Here is a 20,781-nt window from a genome sequence, read left to right as displayed (position 1 = left end):
TTTCGCGGTATTGAGAAGCATCGATGTAAACGCGGCTCTTGTTAAAATCAACCCTAGCGGCCAAAATCCCAACTACTTGACTTGCGCGAAGCGAACCGCGAAATTTCAAATTTAAATAATTTGTTCCTGAAAGAAAAAAAAAATTGCATAACTTTTTTTTTTCTTCAGGAAAGTTGTAATTTCCTTATTGCCGTAAGCTAAAGCCAACTTTGGATGTGAATTTTATTTTTCATTGTGTTTCTCGCATTGTGAAGTGAAGTCACCACACTCATGGCACATATAAACAAGTGTATTTCAATATTCAAGAACGTCCTCAGGTGCAATGGGAGGAGGTTCCTATCTACTCGACCACCGATAGTTCAGGCCTCATTCTTCGGTAATCCAATAGTGATCGGACTTGGTCTAGGTGTTGGGAGTGCTTTAGGATATGCCTACTATACCAATGTTAGCTTGGAACCTGTCTTTAATGAAATGGCAAACACTCAGCCCGTTTTGGAGTCATTTCCTGAGGGAATCAAAGTTTCTAGAAAGGTATGTACAAAACTTCTTCTATGTATTTCTTATAACAATGGAAAAACTATGAATAAGATCATAATACCTATTATGTGGGTATCACCACATTTGGAGGAGGAGGAACTGACATAAGAGGGGAATTGAACCTGAAACCCCCAGCATAATAGCAAATATTGCTCTACCCATGTGACCATAAAAATTATGATTAATAGGTACATTGGAAAATATGTTTCAGGTAGTGGTACCAGAAGACACAACAGGATTGAAAATTACCCTTTTCCAGTATCCAACATGTCCATTTTGTTGCAAAGTGCGAGCATTTCTTGATTACTATGGAGTTTCCTATGATATTGTAGAGGTGAATGCTGTGCTGAGACAACAAATAAAATGGTCCTCATACAAGAAGGTTCCAATTTTACTTGTAAAAGTCCCTAATGGATACCAGGTAGGTTTTTTTTTTTTTATTTGCTGAAAACATTTTTTGGGCTTGAATGGATTGGAACACGTCACATGTCTTCAGGCATATTTTTCAAGGGTGTAGGTTTACCTTGACTTTCAATTTAACTACCTACCTTTGTACAATTTTCCAATATTATTGTAATTAATCTACATAATATATTGTTATCACATTTTCAGCAAATGAATGACAGCTCCATGATTGTATCTTGCCTTGCATCTTACCTATCAGACACCTCCGTACAACTGGAAGAAGTTGCTTCATATTTCCCTGAGACTGAGTACCGAGATGATGATGGAACAGTTAAAAAAGAGATTATGAACAGGTGAGAATGGTTTCCTATTCCTAGACTCAAATTGTGATTGTCAGATCCCTTGATGTAGTGGACATTGTACTCACCTTGCATTTTGTATGTGGGAGACTCAGGTTGAGTTATTTGGGAAATCCTCTAATGCAGCCATGGCCACCAAAAATTGTGACATAATAACACAAAGAAATTGCATTTACTTATTAAAAGTTCTGAAATTCTAAATGCAGCATGTAATACATAAATTAACCTTATTTATAAAGCACAACTTAATTACTGCTTATTTTTTGTTCAGGTACTTTCTGATGTTGAATTCAGGTTGAGTTATTTGGGAAATCCTCTAATGCAGCCATGGCCACCAAAAATTGTGACATAATAACACAAAGAAATTGCATTTACTTAATTATTAAAAGTTCTGAAATTCTAAATGCAGCATGTAATACATAAATTAACCTTATTTATAAAGCACAACTTAATTACTGCTTATTTTCTGTTCAGGTACTTTCTGATGTTGAACGACCGGATGAATGGAAGAACTGTAAAGGACATAATGGATGAAAGAAAATGGCGAAAGTGGGCAGATCAAGTTCTTGTCCATACTTTGTCTCCTAATGTGTATCGGACCAAGGAAGAGGCACTCCAGTCATTTGAGTGGTTCTCTGAGGTGAGATAATACCTCATTATAGTGTCCTATTTATGAAGGAATGTTGTAGTGATGCTACAATTTTTTAACCAAATAGGAACAAGGGAGGGGACAAAAACATCTTGATTTTCATGTGATTAAAACTACTCAAAAATTGTACTTAAAACGTGCTGTATGCATTTGTCAAGAGGGGGGAGGAAAATCATACATTTATTGATTCCATTATGATGTTCAGTATGCATTTGTCAAGAACCTAGATACTGTAGGTACCATCTCTTATGCTTATGAAAGAGGGGGAGGAAAATCATACATTTATTGATTCCATTATGATGTTCGTTTCCAGGTTGGCGAGTGGGACAAACACTTCTCCAAATGGGAAAGACTTCTGATGGTGTACGTCGGCGCCTACGCCATGTACTACATTTCCAAGCGACTCAAGAAGCGGCACAATTTGAAAGAGGAAGTACGAGAGTCCCTCTACGACGAGTGTAACCAGTGGGTGAAAACCATCGAGAAGCGGGAGAATGGACCGTTTTTCGGCGGTCAGAAGCCGAACCTGGCCGATTTGGCGGTGTATGGTGTCCTGTCCAGTATTGAAGGTTGTGAGGCGTTCAAAGACCTAATGGCCAAGTCGAAAATCAAACCGTGGTATGAGAGAATGAGGACTAACGTGACTAATCATCTGGGAAACGAATATGTAAAGCACTTCGCCACTCAGAAGGCTGTCAATTGAGACACTTCGAGTTGAACTGAGAGTGACTAGCTAGTTGTGTTCTGTCCTTGTGTAGTTGCTGATGATCCTGTGTCCAAATAAAGGGAAGTTGGTTGGTGACTGAGTTTATGGTCGCAAGATACGAAGTTATTGACTGGTGAGGCGTTCAAAGACCTAATGGCCAAGTCGAAAATCAAACCGTGGTATGAGAGAATGAGGACTAACGTGACCAACCATCTGGGAAACGAATATGTGAAGCACTTCGCCACTCAGAAGGCTGTCAATTGAGACACTTCGAGTTGAACTGAGAGTCACTAGCTAGTTGTGTTCTGTCCTTGTGTAGTTGCTGATGATCCTGTGTCCAAATAAAGGGAAGTTGGTGACTGAGTTTATGGTCGCAAGATACGATGTTATGGACTGAAGGTATAAAATATCTGTCGTGCTAACAAATTGACAAATCTCCAGAAACTCTGTCATGGTATCCTTTGTCTGATGGCAACCTGCTGGTGGGCAGGAAGGTGGCAAGCTGCATCTCTCTCTCTCTCTTGACTTGCGCGAAGCGAACCGCGAAATTTCAAATTTAAATAATTTGTTCATGAAAGAAAAAAAAATTGCATAACTTTTTTTTTCTTCAGGAAAGTTGTAATTTTTCCTTATTGCCGTAAGCTAAAGCCAACTTTGGATGTGAATTTTATTTTTCATTGTGTTTCTCGCATTGTGAAGTGAAGTCACCACACTCATGGCACATATAAACAAGTGTATTTCACTATTCAAGAACGTCCTCAGGTGCAATGGGAGGAGGTTCCTATCTACTCGACCACCGATAGTTCAGGCCTCATTCTTCGGTAATCCAATAGTGATCGGACTTGGTCTAGGTGTTGGGAGTGCTTTAGGATATGCCTACTATACCAATGTTAGCTTGGAACCTGTCTTTAATGAAATGGCAAACACTCAGCCCGTTTTGGAGTCATTTCCTGAGGGAATCAAAGTTTCTAGAAAGGTATGTACAAAACTTCTTCTATGTATTTCTTATAACAATGGAAAAATAGCTTGGAACCTGTCTTTAATGAAATGGCAAACACTCAGCCTGTTTTGGAGTCATTTCCAAAGGGAATCAATGTTTCTAGAAAGGTAAGTACCTACTTTTGTTAAACAAAATCAATAAATTATTGTATTCCTTATGACAATAGAAAAGCTACAAATGATAATATCACAATATTTTGTTGGTATCACAGCATACTTTTGGAAATTCTACAGTTACCTTCCTTGCTGTCCTAGTAGGGAATTGAACCTGAGACCCCCAGCATACAAGCAAATATTGTTATAGCCATGTGACCACAAAAATTACAATAATGGAAAATAATCATGTTTCAGGTAGTGGTACCAGAAGACACAACAGGATTGAAAATCAATGGAAAAACTATGAATAAGATCATAATACCTATTATGTGGGTATCACCACATTTGGAGGAGGAGGAACTGACATAAGAGGGGAATTGAACCTGAAACCCCCAGCATAATAGCAAATATTGCTCTACCCATGTGACCATAAAAATTATGATTAATAGGTACATTGGAAAATATGTTTCAGGTAGTGGTACCAGAAGACACAACAGGATTGAAAATTACCCTTTTCCAGTATCCAACATGTCCATTTTGTTGCAAAGTGCGAGCATTTCTTGATTACTATGGAGTTTCCTATGATATTGTAGAGGTGAATGCTGTGCTGAGACAATAGCTTGGAACCTGTCTTTAATGAAATGGCAAACACTCAGCCTGTTTTGGAGTCATTTCCAAAGGGAATCAATGTTTCTAGAAAGGTATGTACAAAACTTCTTCTATGTATTTCTTATAACAATGGAAAAGTAATTGTTAAAAATTCCTTACCTATTTACTATTTTTGCACCCATGTTAATCAGTCCTTCGCATGTTTTATAAAATGAACGTTCCCCCTCCCCCCTCCCTGAAAGGGGTTCAGGGAATAACTTATAGATGTCTCCTATAAGTAATTCTGTAAGGAACTTTATAAAAGTATATTATAATTTATAATACTCGTACCTGCCTCCTTACAAGATCCTGCCAGAAACTTTTACTTGGGAATATTATTTCACATGTTAGTCCACTTTCCCCAAAGGCCATGGCTTGGAAACCATGTCGATAGGGGAATAAACAAATAGGAATGCAGTATTTCCAAATCTAGGTAAGGTATTACCTGCCTGACATCTTACTCCAATTAAAAATCTTTTATATGATCTCTTTTTTTTTCTCAAGGAGGCAGGTAAAACATAGATAAAGATAGCATTATTTTCACTTTAAGTTTTACCATGTACTTCTTTCAATTGAATAAAAAGAGTTGAAAATTACAGTTTATAATTTTGTTCTTATTAAATTACAAATAATGTAAGGCACATAATTAATAAAAAAAAAAAAATATCAGTAAACTATTACAAAAATAAAATAAATAAAATTTAGAGCAGTTGTTATAAACAATATGAACTAGATTTAAAAAATGTTAATCTTCTAAAAAAAATAAATACTATGCAGAGAAACGAGGTTTTAGAGTTCTTTGTCAATATTCAGCTAAACATAGAGTGCTAAAAAAACTTGGACACAAAACTAAACAATCTAAACATAGGAAACTAATTTTTTTTAAAAAATACCTATGAATGTGTGGAGGGAAGGGGAGAAAAAGTAACACTCAACTCTTTGCTTGTTTCCAAAAAGATCAAAATTTGTGTCATCTGTAACACAAGGACAGATTTTCCAATGTTATTGGACAACATGGGAAAATAAAATAATGGCACTTGATTTCACTTAAATGTCCACTAGTTTTCCCTTAGAGAAGAGAAGACACAATCCCCTACATAGTAAAATTAGGTGAAAAGGTGCTCTGTCAAAGTTTGAAACTCATAAAATCTTTAATGTTTCCTACATATGTAGGAAGCAACTAAAATGGAAGCAGTGAGACGGACGAGGTCCCAAAAACATTTCATACCGAGGGATAAATTGAGAATTCATAACCATTGCTTACTTAAGTACATATTCCTGTTCAACACTAGAAGGAAAGGACAAGGAGAGAATGTGAGTATAACTACCTACTAGAAAGAAGAGAACAATGTAAGGCAGGAAATTCTTCCCTGGCACGTCAAATGTGGCCCACTCAGTATCTAACAAACAGGCAGTGTTAGTATTTGTTAACTATATTAGAGGACTAGTTGGTAGATGGTAGTGGGAAGAAGCTTACTTAGGTATCAACTTATCATTGTAAGGCCAAAGTGCCTACTAGTCATTAAAGTCAGGCCAATGTACTTACTGGGGGCTGTTTCATAAAGCAACTTTGCCTTTTAATTTCCTTTGAAGAAGTTTGATAGAGGGAACTGTAACTGCTAGCTGCTAGGGTCTTATCGTTCCGAAATCGAAGAGAGAGAAGGAAGACAGGATAGGAGAAAGCTAACCGTTCCGAGAACAAACCTTATCCCTTCAGGATAAAATCCGCCCCGGGCGGGAATTGAGCCCGCGGCCTAGCGCTTACAAGGCAGACGCGCTCCCAACCAAGCTGGCTAGAATTAAATTTCATTTGGGATCTGTACAATGTTTTTCACAAAAATAAGGCGCGCTACACAGTAGTCAGGTTTACAAGTGCTCTGGTGGTGACCAGCTTCAAATTTACTCCTTTTAAAGGTTCAGGGAAGGGGGAAGCTCCACAGTGATGCTGAATCCAAGGGATCCCTTGCGAGAGATTCATTTGAGAAAAGTTTGCCTTTGTCCCAAAAAGACTCATCTTTGTCGTCTTTTTTGGCAGAAACTGGAGGTCTTGGAGATTTGGGACGAGTCAAAGTTGCCATTTTTCAACTTTTGTTTATTTTATTTTTCTGATAAAAAAATTTCATAAACATTACAGTGGTGCGAGATTGATCACACTTTTGCAGTGTTGTCAGATGTGTTTATTTTCAAGGAGATGATGGACCGCGTATTGGCACGGAAAAGTGCAGCCAAACCAAAATTCAATGTTCCGTAGAGAACGATTTATTTTTATTTAAGAATCACAGTTAGTCGGAAAAAAAGATCAACGGGTCTACAGTCTGATGTTAGCTTTTTTTTAACCTCTTTTATTAGTTCTTCAAGTGTCTGCGCTTTTTTTTTATACAAAAAAAAAAAAAAAAAAAAAAAAAAAAAAAAACAAAGCCTGGGTCAAGAGCACTGACTCTCGACCTGCCTGGAGGTGCTGAGTTCGAATTCCGGCCAGGGCGGAAATTTTTTAACCGAACTTTACCGTTCTTGGATATGCATGGATGTAAAAGAATCTGCCTTGAAGAAGGCAAAAGCGGTTCCGAGGTAGGTACAATCTTGGAAAAAAAAATTGAAGGCACAATTTTGCCAATATCAACTTACCTTCAGGCCGAGCTTTGGGTTTGGCGAGTCCCACATCCTGCATCAGTTGGAACGCAAACGCCACATTGTGCACTTTCTGTTCGAACGTCTGAGGAGTCAGATAGAAATCGTGCAGGGGAACGAAGAACCCCTCAACCAGACCCATGAGGAGGGAAAGGAACACACCATCGTGGAATTGAGTGTCCAAGTCTGTCACCTCTAGATTGACCTTGGCCAGATGTCAACCAGACCCATGAGGAGGGAAAGGAACACACCATCGTGGAATTGAGTGTCCAAGTCTGTCACCTCTAGATTGACCTTGGCCAGATGCTTGTTGACAAACGTGATGAGGGACTGAAAGGAGACGCAAGAATCGAAAGTTGAGACCACTTTTTTTTAAGTGATTCAATAGAGGGAGCTGTGACTGCTAAGGTTCTATCGTCCCGAAAAGGAAGAGAGAAGGAAGACAGGATAGGAGAAAACCAGCCGGGAACGGGAACAAACATTATCCCATCAGGATGGGTATGACCGAATACTTTTGGAATGCTGATTCCTCCTCAGTTGGTACAAGCTTAAAATGAATTTCTCGAGTTTTAGACAAGAAGGATCAGTGACCAAGCTGTTCTGGTTAGTAAACTCCTAGTGGCCAGATGCTTGTTGACAAACGTGATGAGGGACTGAAAGGAGACGCAAGAATCGAAAGTTAAGACCACTTTTTTTTAAGTGATTCGATAGAGGGAGCTGTAACTGCTAAGGTTCTATCGTCCCGAAATGGAAGAGAGAAGGAAGACAGGATAGGAGAAAACCAGCCGGGAACAAACATTATCCCATCAGGATGGGTATGAGTAAGTAACTACTGACCGAAGATACTTTTGGAATGCTGATTCCTCCTCAGTTGGTACAAGCTTTAAAATGAATTTCTCGAGTTTTAGACAAGAAGGATCAGTGACCAAGCTGTTCTGGTTAGTAGACTCCTAGTGTGTGTGTGCCAGCTGAGTTAGCTTGGAGTCTTGGAGGGTAGCTCCTATGCCTTGTAAACGCTAGGTCGCGACTTCGATTCCCGCCCGGGGCGGATTTTATCCTGAACGGATATGATTCGTTCTTGGAACAGCTGGCTTTCTCCTATCCTGTTTTCCTTTGAAAAAGGTTTAGATTTAGACTGTTCTTGTTAGTAAATTCCTTGCCAAAAGAGATGTTGGAATCAAGTCCGGAAAATGCACCAGTCAAACACACACCTTTTGAACAAAATTAACTAAACCACTTACCTTTTTGACAACTTGTAGTTTGTCTGGATGATGATCAAACAGAGTGTCAAACGCATCTCTCTCACATCTCATACCCAGATCATCGTACGTGGATGTGATCTCCTCCTTAATAGTGCGGTGACTAAGGGATCCTTCTTTCTTCTGCAAGAGTGAGAACAAGACAACTACTTAGTAAGAGCCTACGCATATCTTCCAGGTTCAATAGAACAGGTGTCATACATATTGAACATTAAAATTAACAGGATTTCAGTGCATACGGAGCTCCCACACAAAAAAAAGAACAAGGCTTTAGATTAGAAGATTGGTGCCCATATAAGGGCATAGACTACACCTTGAAGTTTCACCACTCAAATGAAAGGTACAAAATGAATTTTCAGGGCGATGGATATCTTACCTTCCTTTATGCGTTTCTTCCTTCCCAGGGTTCCAATTTTGTCCCAAAAAGACTCATCTTTGTCGTCTTTTTTGGCAGAAACTGGAGGTCTTGGAGATTTGGGACGAGTCAAAGTTGCCATTTTTTCCACTCTTGTTTATTTTATTTTTCTGATAAAAAAAAAAATCATAAACATTACAGTGGTGCCAGATTGATCAAACTTTTGCAGTGTTGTCAGATGTGCTTATTTTCAAGGAGATGACGAAAAGTGGACTGTGTATTGGCACGGAAAAGTGCAGCCAAACCAAAATTCAATGTTCCGTAGAGAACGATTTAATTTTTATTTTAGAATCACAGTTAGTCGGAAAAAAGATCTATAGTCTGATGTTAGCTTTTTTAACCTCTTTTATTAGTTCTTCAAGTGTCTGCGCATGAGGACTAACGTGACCAACCATCTGGGAAACGAATATGTGAAGCACTTCGCCACTCAGAAGGCTGTCAATTGAGACACTTCGAGTTTAACTGAGAGTGACTTGCTAGTTGTGTTCTGTCCTTGTGTAGTTGATGATCCTGTGTCCAAATAAAGGGAAGTTGGTGACTGAGTTTATGGTCGCAAGATACGAAGTTATGGACTGAAGGTATAAAATATCTGTCGTGCTAACAAATTGACAAACAAGCATACAACAGAAACATGTGCAAAGTATACTTAACCCCCGGGGATTCACTTGATTTTTCGAGAAATTCTCTGTCCTAAAAGGCTGGAAATTTTGTAGATTGGCTACGTTTGTTGTACCAAATTTGCACCCTTCAAATTTATTTTTAATTGTTAAAAATTCCTTACCTATTTACTATTTTTGCACCCATGTTAATCAGTCCTTCGCATGTTTTATAAAATGAACGTTCCCCCTACCCCCTCCCTGAAAGGGGTTCAGGGAATAATTTATAGATGTCTCCTATAAGTAATTCTGTAAGGAACTTTATAAAACTATATGGGTAATCTGGGACATTGTGTGCTGTTGGCTTTTCCCAGCCCCACTCAGGCTGGGTGAGATTAAAGTGAGTGGGGTAGCTTGTCAACGAATGGAGGGTAAAAACCCTATTACTAGAAACTGTAGTACTTAGTTATACATACAGTGAACCTAATTCATTAGGTGAAAAATGACTTACTTGTACAACCACAACTCCGACCGATACATTCTCTGGCAGTCTGACTGGAGCTGAATCAATAAATGTATGATTTTCCTCCCCCTCTTTCATAAGCATAAGAGATGGTACCTACAGTATCTAGGTTCTTGACAAATGCATACAGCACGTTTTAAGTACAATTTTGGAGTAGTTTTAACTTGTTAGGTCGAAGTGCTGCATTGTATTTAATAACCCATCACATGAAAATCAAGATGTTTTTGTCCCCTCCCTTGTTCCTATTTGATTAAAAAATTGTAGCATCACTACAACATTCCTTCATAAATAGAACACTATAATGAGGCTGGCAGTCTGACTGGAGCTCGGAAGTGTCTCACCAATGATACCAGGAGATGCAAGATGGGCACCAAATTCTTGCTGTGGATACTCTCGACACTCCACTTGGTGTTGGACCACCGAGGGAGCCCAAGGGCCTGAAATTGGGAAAAATCACCAAATTAATAACAATTTAACAATCACATCTGAACATTGAATTACAACCCAAGTACCTATTACATTTTTTCCACTTTTTGAGAAGGAAAGCTGTGGGTGGGAGGGAGGGAGGGAAGGAGAGGAAGACAACAAGAAACCTTACCTTGTTGACAGCTTCCAACACAATGGCTAGCTTTTGTTTCTGCCCTTCCTCCGATTGGGTCACTTCTGGGACATCCAACTTTTCTTGGTTCAGTTTCTCAAGCAACTTTTGTAAGATCTGACCATCGTACAAGTCCTCCTCGAGATCTTTGACAATGATTCTCTGATCAGCTAGCTCATCATTGATCCACTCAATCAGGACAAAGATCAGTTCTTGTAGTTTGGGATCATCATAGGCACGGGGCTCAAGCATTGACCTTTCTTCATTTTCCTCTGTAATACAGAGACAATACTTTAGTTACTTACAATATTTGAGACATTTTAGACTAGAATATTTTATTTATACTGGCATAGGACTGGCAATAAGTTAAATAAAAGGTTTAAAAAAAATAAAAAAAAAAATGGAATGAACATCACATGACTTTTACGTATGTTGAATGCACTCAATGTATCACTGAAGCAATGTTGTGCATGGTTGGTATTTGGATGGATAATCTGGTTCATTGTGTGCTTCTGGGAAGCTTGACAACAAATGGAGAGTAAAAACCCGATCACTGGAAACTGTAGGTTATACTATGACCTTTAACGACTTGGGGGAAAAATGACTTACTTGTACAACCACAACTCCGACCGATACATTCTCTGGCAGTCTGACTGGAGCTCGGAAGTGTCTCACCAATGATACCAGGAGATGCAAGATGGGCACCAAATTCTTGCTGTGGATACTCTCAACACTCCACTTTGTGTTGGACCAACGAGGTAGCCCCAGGGCCTGAAATGAGGGGAAAATCTCCAGATTAGTAATAATCAATTAATCACTAAAAAATACACAGTATTGTACAATATACATACTCGTAGGTAATGAAATACAATTAAGTAGGTACCTACTTAACATAGGAAAAAAACAATGTTTTATTTTGCTTGTCCCCCCCCCTCTTTTTGAGAAAGCAAGAGTGGGTAGGAGGAAGGGAGAGAGAGAGAACAGGAAGGAGGGAGAGAGACAAGGAGAAAGCTTACCTTGTTAACAGCTTCCAACACAATGGCTAGCTTTTGTTTCTGCCCTTCCTCTCTGGCAGTCTGACTGGAGCTCGGAAGTGTCTCACCAATGATACCAGGAGATGCAAGATGGGCACCAAATTCTTGCTGTGGATACTCTCTACACTCCACTTGGTGTTTGACCACCGAGGGAGCCCAAGGGCCTGAAATTGAGAAAAATCACCAAATTAATAACAATTTAACAATATGAAACAAAATAGGTATTTTTTTAAACGTTTTTTTTCCACTTTTTGAGAAGGAAAGCTGTGGGTGGGAGGGAAAGAGGGAGGGGGAGGGAGAGAAGGAGAGGAAGACAACAAGAAACCTTACCTTGTTGACAGCTTCCAACACAATGGCTAACTTTTGTTTCTGCCCTTCCTCCGATTGGGTCACTTCTGGGACATCCAACTTTTCTTGGTTCAGTTTCTCAAGCAACTTTTGTAAGATCTGACCATCGTACAAGTCCTCTTCGAGATCTTTGACAATGATTCTCTGATCAGCTAGCTCATCATTGATCCACTCAATCAGGACAAAGATCAGTTCTTGTAGTTTGGGATCATCGTAGGCACGGGGCTCAAGCATTGACCTTTCTTCATTTTCCTCTGTAATATAGAGACAATACTTTAGTTACTTACAATATTTGAGACATTTTAGACTAGAATATTTTATTTATACTATCAACATAGGAATACCTTTAAGCCCACAGTCTAAACTAGGTCTTTGTTTTTGATATTTTTTTGAGCTCGATTTTTTGAGCTTTTATTTTTTATAGGGAAGTGAATTAGTACTGTCACAATACTTAAATGAGTTCATGGTTCAGTCATGACATGACTCATAATCATGGTACATACAATTATTCAATTAGTACTGTCACAATACTTAAATGAGTTCATGGTTCAGTCATGACATGACTCATAATCATGGTACATACAATTATTCATTTGACTTGTGACAAAGCATGAGGCACATATCTACCTACTTTTTGAAAAATTTCGCCTGCGGCGCTGAAAATTTCAAGTTTGATCAGCCCAAGCTGGGGGCCCCGCGCCTTTGAAACTGCCCCGGGCCCCGCGGGGGGCTAATCCGGCCCTGTTTGATACATACCTAAGGCATATTCCTCTGGAGCCAGATCAGGATTTGTGGGGTTTCCTGGTGAATCAATGGCATGCTTTCCCTCTTGTTCAACCTCTTGTACTGGAAGAACAACAGAAGATTAGATGAGAAATCATGTAGGATTGTCCAAGTATTGAACCGTAGTTTACAATAATATGTTTTCTAGACTGAAAAATTGTCCATTCTTTAATTTCTCAACCACATAGGGTACGGTTCAGATCCAATTTCCTCGAAGATCATTGTCCAAGTATTGAACCGTAGTTTACAATAATATGTTTTCTAGACTGAAAAATTGTCCATTCTTTAATTTCTCAACCACATAGGGTACAGTTCAGATCCAATTTCCTAGCATATCTTCCAGGTTCAATAGAACAGGTGTCATACATATTGAACATTAAAATTAACAGGATTTCAGTGCATACGGAGCTCCCACACACAAAAAAAAGAACAAGTCTTTAGATTAGAAGATTGGTGCCCATATAAGGGCATAGACTACACCTAGAAGTTTCACCACTCAAATGAAAGGTACAAAATGAATTTTCAGGGCGATGGATATCTTACCTTCCTTTATACGTTTCTTTCTTCCCAGGGTTCCAATTTTGTCCCAAAAAGACTCATCTTTGTCGTCTTTTTTGGCAGAAACTGGAGGTCTCGGAGATTTGGGACGAGTCAAAGTTGCCATTTTTCAACTTTTGTTTATTTTATTTTTTTGATAAAAAAAATTATGCATATCTTCCAGGTTCAATAGAACAGGTGTCATACATATTGAACATTAAAATTAACAGGATTTCAGTGCATACGGAGCTCCCACACAAAAAAAAGAACAAGGCTTTAGATTAGAAGATTGGTGCCCATATAAGGGCATAGACTACACCTTGAAGTTTCACCACTCAAATGAAAGGTACAAAATGAATTTTCAGGGCGATGGATATCTTACCTTCCTTTATGCGTTTCTTCCTTCCCAGGGTTCCAATTTTGTCCCAAAAAGACTCATCTTTGTCGTCTTTTTTGGCAGAAACTGGAGGTCTTGGAGATTTGGGACGAGTCAAAGTTGCCATTTTTCAACTTTTGTTTATTTTATTTTTCTGATAAAAAAATTTCATAAACATTACAGTGGTGCGAGATTGATCACACTTTTGCAGTGTTGTCAGATGTGTTTATTTTCAAGGAGATGATGGACCGCGTATTGGCACGGAAAAGTGCAGCCAAACCAAAATTCAATGTTCCGTAGAGAACGATTTATTTTTATTTAAGAATCACAGTTAGTCGGAAAAAAAGATCAACGGGTCTACAGTCTGATGTTAGCTTTTTTTTAACCTCTTTTATTAGTTCTTCAAGTGTCTGCGCTTTTTTTTTATAATAGGTATAGGTATATTTTTTCAAGAGATAGAGAAAACTGTACCTACCTAATAACAACGGGGAGGTCTTACTGTCCCGAAATCAAAGATAAGAGGAGGATAGGACCTGAAGAAAGCCAGTTCCAAGAAAAAACCCAATGTGTTTAGCATAAATCTCGCCTCGGACGGGAATCGAACCGACAACCTACCGAGCTTTTACAAGTATAAGGCATCAGGCGCGCTGCCCTCCATCTAAAATAGGCTGAATCCCTAGTTTAGAATTTTCAAAGGCTGGAAAATCAACCAGAGTACTTGTCTTGGTTGGCCTGGTAAGCAAGAGGACACGCGTTTAATTCCAGCCGAAAGGACTAGGTGTTAGAAAAGGCCTAAAGTCACGAGGCATTTTCTGGTTGCTACTCATCATACACAGAGGTTACTCAATTTTTTAAAGAGGTCTAGTGCAAACATATTATAAGCACAGAAAGCTACGACTCTGGTGGGAATTGAACTCAGGACCTCCGGCATACAAGCCTAGTGTGATACCATCCTTGTTGTGTCCCATGATAGATACCTATTCGGGCACATTTTTTTTTTTTTTTTTTTTTTTTTTTTTTGAAGGTTTGACAGAGAGAACTGTAACTGCTGGGGTCTTATCGTCCTGAAATCAAAGAAAAAAGAGAGACAGGATAGACAAAGTCAGCGGTTCCAAGAACGAACATTATCCCATCAGGATAAAATCCGCCTCGGACGGGAATGGAACCCGCGGCCTAGCGCTTACAAGGTGACGCTACCAACTAAGCTAACTAGGCTGGCTGCATGGAGGTTTTCTTTTGTTTCAAATCACGAGCCAGCCTAGTTATCTTGGTTGGTAACGCGTCTGCCTTGTAAGCGCTAGTCCGCGGGTTCGATTTCCGCTCGGGGCGGATTTTATAAAGGGATAATGTTCGTCATCAGCTGGTTTTTTCCTATCCTTTCTCCCTTCTCTCTTCGATTTCGGGACGATAAGACCTTAGCAGCTACAGTTCCCTCTGTCAAACCTCTTGAAAAAAAAACACAAAAAAAAGGAAAAAAAAAAAAAATAACACAAATCACGAGCCGCAGAAGTTGAGTACCAAATGGTGATGGTGGTGGTTGTGGTGGTGGGGGTAAGAGCCAACCTGTCTGGAAAGGACAAGAAGGAAGATACCTCACCTCTCTCTCTCTCAGCTCATACCTGTTTCTTTTCTTCTCTGGCTTGGTCTTCGCTATGCAATTCCAGCTAAATCATGTGTGCTGTAACTTCAGTGTGTATAAACAGTTCAAACTAACCGTTTAGAATATCTTCAACACATCGGGATGCGTCCACGAAAATAATAAGATGGGAAAAATACACTCAAATAATTTTATTGTTCATTAAAACCGAATATAATATCCAGTAAAATTCCTAGTAAAAATAGATATTGACTGCGATTTCGACCTTTTCATGTGAGTGCTTTTACGAGTTGCCTTAAAAAAAACTTCGATAAGTGATTTCATTTCGACAAAGCGACAATGTTTTTACTGCCTGTGATTGTGTTTAGTTTACAAATCTTGTTCGTGCACCCCAAGGTAAGTAAAAAGCTTTCTTATCGGAAATGAGTAGGTAGTTGACACCTTTCGGTATTTTGGAGGGCACTTATTTCTACGTGCTTACGTGATCTCTCGAAGATTACCTATAATTAGGTATGAATTTAATTAAGAGGTAGCTAGCTAAACAGGTACAGCTTTCTTCGAACAATTTGATACATGGGTGAGATCAACTTACATTTTTTTTACGTATAGGTACCCCCTTATTGATCTATTACCTATTCAAATCTTCATTTCGCTCAAAGTTGAACCCCTGTTCTGTTAATTACAAATCCTCCGGATTTACCATCCACACCTCAATAGAAACACACACCTAAGTAGATGAACTTTTCCACAACTACCACCACGGGTTAGTTTGGAAATACCTCAAGCATTAAATTCGCCCTTTGTCCGAAAAGGTTACATCGAGTCAAGAATAGGGTCCGAGGTACCTGATGCTCCTTAGGGTTTAAAAATACGTGACACTCGGTGGTATTATTGTAATTAGTCATTTGTTCCTAATAATAGGATAGAATAAATAGAAAGGAGGAATACCTATATTGACTATATTCGGATTCGGAATAATTACATATCTAAACATAAATCTCTTGAAAAGACTGAAAAATCTCCTTTAGACTCATCGATGAATTTTCAACACTATGTTCGGGTTCGTTTGAGTTCGTATTTACGTATCAATTAAATGATAGGTGGTACAGATAAGATCATTCTATACCGAAACAATTTAATCAAAAGCTCGTGGTTTACCCTTCATGAATATGCACCCTCACGAGTTTTTTTGCTCGAACCCGCGATTCTCGATCTGCAAACCGTGTACGGTCTCCCTTCGGCGAGTAACGCTCATAGTCCAACAAATAAGCACAACAATACATATATTTATATCAACAATATAAATATATGTGAAAAAAAGAGTGGAACCCGTTTGCAAGGTCTTGTAGCCCGCGGGTCAACACCTGGTCTGTAGTCCCCAACACCCTATTGAGGAACCGTGTCTGTGGTTAAGACACTTGGTCCGAGTGGTCTAACACCATTCAGGTGGGACGTATGTCCAAATTAGGAAGAACACCTGTCGTCAGGAAAAGTGGAAACCGCCACTTTGAAATTGTTGATGTTTTATTACATCTAAACATCAACAATTCCAAGTCCTTTTGTTCGGCCATTTTTGTTCCGTGAGGACTGGGGCGTGTGAGATTGATCGATGAAACAAAAAAGAAGAACAGAGAGATGAAAGTGTTCATAATATTGCCTTACTTGGTAATAAAGTGTAGAAACATTGTATGTGAGAAGATACAGGAAGTTTTGATTAAGTTATAGCCGCAGAGATAAACAAAACTCGTATAAATCAGTTCAGTACAATTACCTCTGGGGAAAGAGGAAGCAATAAAGAGCGACCAATATGACGGAGTGAGGATGACTCATGAATAAGTAGGAACCAGCTTCGATAAAGCTTTTAATCCGACTTTTACGGCTATTGGCCCCCATCTGGCGGTATGGTACCCGCCTACTAACATGAAAGCACCCAGCCTGAGTGGGGCCGGGAAAAGCCAGCAGGACGCGATTGATGGTCATTGGTCACCCAGCCGGATACGAACCACGTGCAACGTTGCTCAACTTCAGTGATTCATTGGGAACTAGTGCATTCAAATTCAACGTACTATTGTTGCTAGCTGAATCGGGCATTTGTTTTTAACGTAGTATTTACGAGGTATCTTTATGTAGGTTGTAGGCACATATTAAACATACGAGAATGCTATAGATACCTCGATATAAACATACGAGTTTGTAAACATAATATAAGTTTTGCTAGTTGGCAGCTATCTTGAAAAGAAGACAGGAAGTTTTGATTAAGTTATAGCCGCAGAGATAAACAAAACTCGTATAAATCAGTTCAGTACAATTACCTCTGGGGAAAGAGGAAGTAGTAAAGAGCGACCAATATGACGGAGTGAGGATGACTCATGAATAAGTAGGAACCAGCTTCGATAAACCTTTAATCCGACTTTTACGGCTGTTGGCCCCCATCTGGCGATAAGCTACCCGCCCACTAACACGAAAGCACCCAGCCTGAGGGTGGGGCCGGGAAAAGCCAGCAGGACGCGATTGGTGGTCATTGGTCACCCAGCCGGATACGAACCACGTGCAACGTTGCTCAACTTCAGTGATCCATTGGGAACTGGTGCATTCAATGTGCTGTTGCTGGCTAACTCGGGCATTTGTTTCCAACATAATAAACATACGAGATACGAGTATGCTATAGATAGATACCTCAATATAAACATACGAGTTTGTAAACATAATATAGGTTTTGCTAGTTGGCAGCTATCTTGAAAAGAAGAGTGCCTGATACTCCGGGCTTGGAATAAGCCATAAATTAGTCCAAGATGTGAAAACATGTGAGAAATATCGCCTGGCGCCAGCATGCAAGTGGTAAGTGCAGCACAAGTTGACAAAATACAGATAAGCCAGGAGACAGTTAGGTAACGAGAGAGGTGAATTTTTTAATTACAACTATCAGCTTCTTGCTTGCATCGGAGAATTTCACATAAATTTAATATTGTTGTAAAATGTCAACTTGATAAGCAGATATTTAGCCCGTTGAAGACGCAAGGGACATTTCTACACTCTAAAAACAAATTTTAAGTTTGTTTGTACTGTCTCTGTCTCTGGTACCTAAATTTCAGCTCAGTTACAGGTGACATCATTCAATTCCTATAATCGTAATTATAAATTTCCATTGATTAACTAATAAGTTCAATTGGTTCAACTTTAGAATTTACAATTAGTTGTAGAATCTACTGAGAGAAAGGGTCTCTAAGAACCCCCAGATAGGTCCAATCGGGTCCTAAGTCCATTGAGAAAATGTTATTGAAATTATGAACGTGTTCATTAAATTTCATCCAAATCGGACAAACCGTTTGGGAGTTATGACGAAAATAGTAAACATGGTGCGGGGTAGCGATTTATTGAGACATTTTGGCGTCTCCACTAATTCACGAGTAATTCAACGTAACATTATTACTTCATGGATAGGTATTTGACATCTCCCATCCCCACTATTTTCCTTTTCTTTTCTAAAGACCAATTGCTCGGTAGGTATTGTGATTTTGACATCTCCACCAATCTCCATAATTTTTCAACGTTCATTTTCATTATAAGGTATTTAGGAATATTGATTCAAGGAGACAAGGACGTAAGTAGGTAGCATTGTTTTGAAAATTCGCATCACCAATTTTACCTAGCACATATTTCTAGGGACTTTCACTTATATTTTTGCAACAATTTGGCATTTTGGCATCTTCACAAACCGTATTACTTTATTACTCTACATGTAATCCTCACAACAAGGGTTAAAGAAAATAATCAAGAGCTCTCTAATATGTCACTTGGATATACGTAGGTTGGTACTTATTTAAATAAGTAGATCTCTGTTATGTAGAACTTACGACTTAACTTACTACCGATATGTCGGTAAGTTACGTACGTATATAACTTATGCCCATGTATATTATTCTCAAGGGGCAGGATACGAGTGTCAGTATGTAGAATATTTCTCCTTAGGAATATATTTTCTGCAAAAATTATAATATTTACCTATAGATAGAATAGTTTATGTTAGATTTATCACCTTTAGTAGTACTTATCTTGTGAGAAATAAAATTGCAACGAGCTGAAATTTATCAGTTTAGATATCTATGAAAGTACCTTTACCTTATGATGTGAAAGAGGAAAAAATGTATTAAAAAATTGTGCAAAAAAAGGGGGAAAAATGTGTTAAAAAATATGCAAAACTCTGGGAATCTGGCGCCGGGCAGTGCAGAAACTTGTTTGAGATAGTCAAATTGCCAATAAAATATTGGATTTTGCGAACATCTTGGTGTCAGTTCTGAGCACCAGAGGCGATGTTGCAAGATGCAAATTACTTGTCAACTAAAAGGAATGTAAATACACACAACGGTCGTTTGGAAAAACGGCCGGAGAAAAAACTTGAAAAAAAAAAAATAAAAAACACCCCCCGGTGGTTTGGAAAAACGGCCGGAGAAAAAACTTAAAAAAAAAAAAAAAAAGCTCAATGAACGGTTTAAAAACCCATCAGTAAATTTCCTTGATTTTTTTTTTTTTTTTTTTCACATTGCCATTGCAGTACCTTTTCATTATCTATGTACTTATCTTTCAGTATGTACCTACTTACTGATATCAGAGAATGTTAGCAAAAATGATTAGAATAGATGATTTACATGCAAACAAGGTACATAATTAAGTTTGGGATTTTTTGAACTTTCCAAGTTTTTTTAGATACCTACCTGAATATTTAGTTATGGCGTTGTATTCACACTCCAAGTTTGTATTTTTTGGTTACCGATAACACTGCAAGATGGTAGCTAACTAGCTTACCATAATACCATATTTATTATCTTTACTCATATCTTTAACCATTTATCAGTCATTTTCTCACGTTATTTTCATGCAGTTCAGGTGACAACTAAAAAAATAACAGTTCCTTTTTTTACAAACCTAATTCCTAAATGTCTTGTGGTAAAAAGACATTTTTTGTTGTATGACTTAAGTAGTATAGTTTGTTGATCTTTTGGCAAAAGAGCTTCGACCGGCTTGGGGTCAAAAAACAACATTTTCGATCAGAGCCTTCTGACGACTGTCAATCACCTGCACTCCTGCACACATCCAGATACTAGACCCACATAACGTTACTTAACTTAAGTGATAACTAGATACATCTAATATAAAGCCATTTCATTGCGTTTGTTCTAAACAAAGTCACATTTCATGCCCGGCAGGTTCTAAGTGAGGTTTGGTATTCTGATTCTATCAAATAAGCATGATCATTTGGTCTACATTTGACTCTAGTCCGCATTCAACTATTCTTAATTTTTACTTTCTGTATTTATATTTGAATTTATCGATTACCTCGTTACCTATTGCTATAGGTACAAAGTTTATTGTACACATCGATACAGGTTTGGTACACTTTGGCAAACAAAGAATTTGGCTTTAAGCGAGAGTGGCTGTTCCAATTGAAAACGAATGAATAGATTTACTATTTTATACCCGGGAGTGTTTTGTCATAGACTAGAACTGAAAGTCGGCGTAGAAATTTGAACATCTGAAGGACTGTTCAACCAGTTCAACGTAAAAATAGAAAGTAAAAAGAGGCACGGGCCTCTCTTGAATATTTTGAGGCAAGGATATGTTTTTGGATATCAAGAAAATTCCCTATGCCTGCTAAGTCATGAAATTAATGAACAGCAACAGCAAACATAC

The 20,781-nt window shown here is 38.5% G+C and overlaps 2 protein-coding genes and 1 long non-coding RNA gene across 8 annotated transcripts in view; 1 reads left to right on the top strand and 2 right to left on the bottom strand.

The window, feature by feature from the left end:
• LOC103504926 (beta-parvin) overlaps positions 1-13,667 on the bottom strand; it is a 14,355-nt gene extending 688 nt beyond the window's left edge. Inside the window, exons 1-8 of one of the 6 annotated variants that reach the window (XM_026820363.1) lie at positions 13,503-13,663; positions 12,557-12,646; positions 10,419-10,690; positions 10,148-10,257; positions 9,809-9,860; positions 8,269-8,409; positions 7,656-7,680; positions 7,025-7,243 (exon numbers count right to left, since the gene is read on the bottom strand). In XM_026820363.1, the coding sequence (XP_026676164.1) occupies positions 7,025-7,243; positions 7,656-7,680; positions 8,269-8,409; positions 9,809-9,860; positions 10,148-10,257; positions 10,419-10,690; positions 12,557-12,646; positions 13,503-13,623 (1,030 nt within the window). In that variant the 5' untranslated portion in view covers positions 13,624-13,663. Of the gene's footprint in view, positions 1-7,024; positions 7,244-7,321; positions 7,358-7,655; positions 7,681-8,268; positions 8,410-9,808; positions 9,861-10,147; positions 10,258-10,418; positions 10,691-11,027; positions 11,190-11,782; positions 12,055-12,556; positions 12,647-13,126; positions 13,267-13,502 lie in introns of those variants that run through there. The other 5 variants (XM_026820361.1, XM_026820362.1, XM_026820364.1 and 2 more) reach the window with 5 other exon arrangements.
• LOC103504924 (prostaglandin E synthase 2) lies at positions 121-9,517 on the top strand. The gene is made up of 6 exons (XM_026820360.1): positions 121-531; positions 749-958; positions 1,150-1,295; positions 1,776-1,941; positions 2,264-2,583; positions 9,078-9,517. Exons 1-6 carry the CDS (start codon positions 271-273, stop codon positions 9,145-9,147), a joined length of 1,173 nt encoding a protein of 390 aa, XP_026676161.1. The 5' UTR covers positions 121-270; the 3' UTR covers positions 9,148-9,517.
• On the bottom strand, positions 3,227-3,769 carry LOC113465659. The gene is made up of 2 exons (XR_003390290.1): positions 3,690-3,769; positions 3,227-3,558 (listed from the first exon to the last, which is right to left on the bottom strand). It is a non-coding gene; the product is annotated as an uncharacterized LOC113465659 (long non-coding RNA).
• Positions 13,668-20,781: the final 7,114 nt, after the last annotated feature.

Source organism: Diaphorina citri, unplaced genomic scaffold (assembly GCF_000475195.1).
Source record: "Diaphorina citri unplaced genomic scaffold, Diaci psyllid genome assembly version 1.1 scaffold141, whole genome shotgun sequence".
NCBI classification, from domain to species: domain Eukaryota; kingdom Metazoa; phylum Arthropoda; class Insecta; order Hemiptera; family Psyllidae; genus Diaphorina; species Diaphorina citri.
Note: the sequence above shows the minus strand (reverse complement) of the source record. Positions and strands in the feature narration are given on the sequence as shown.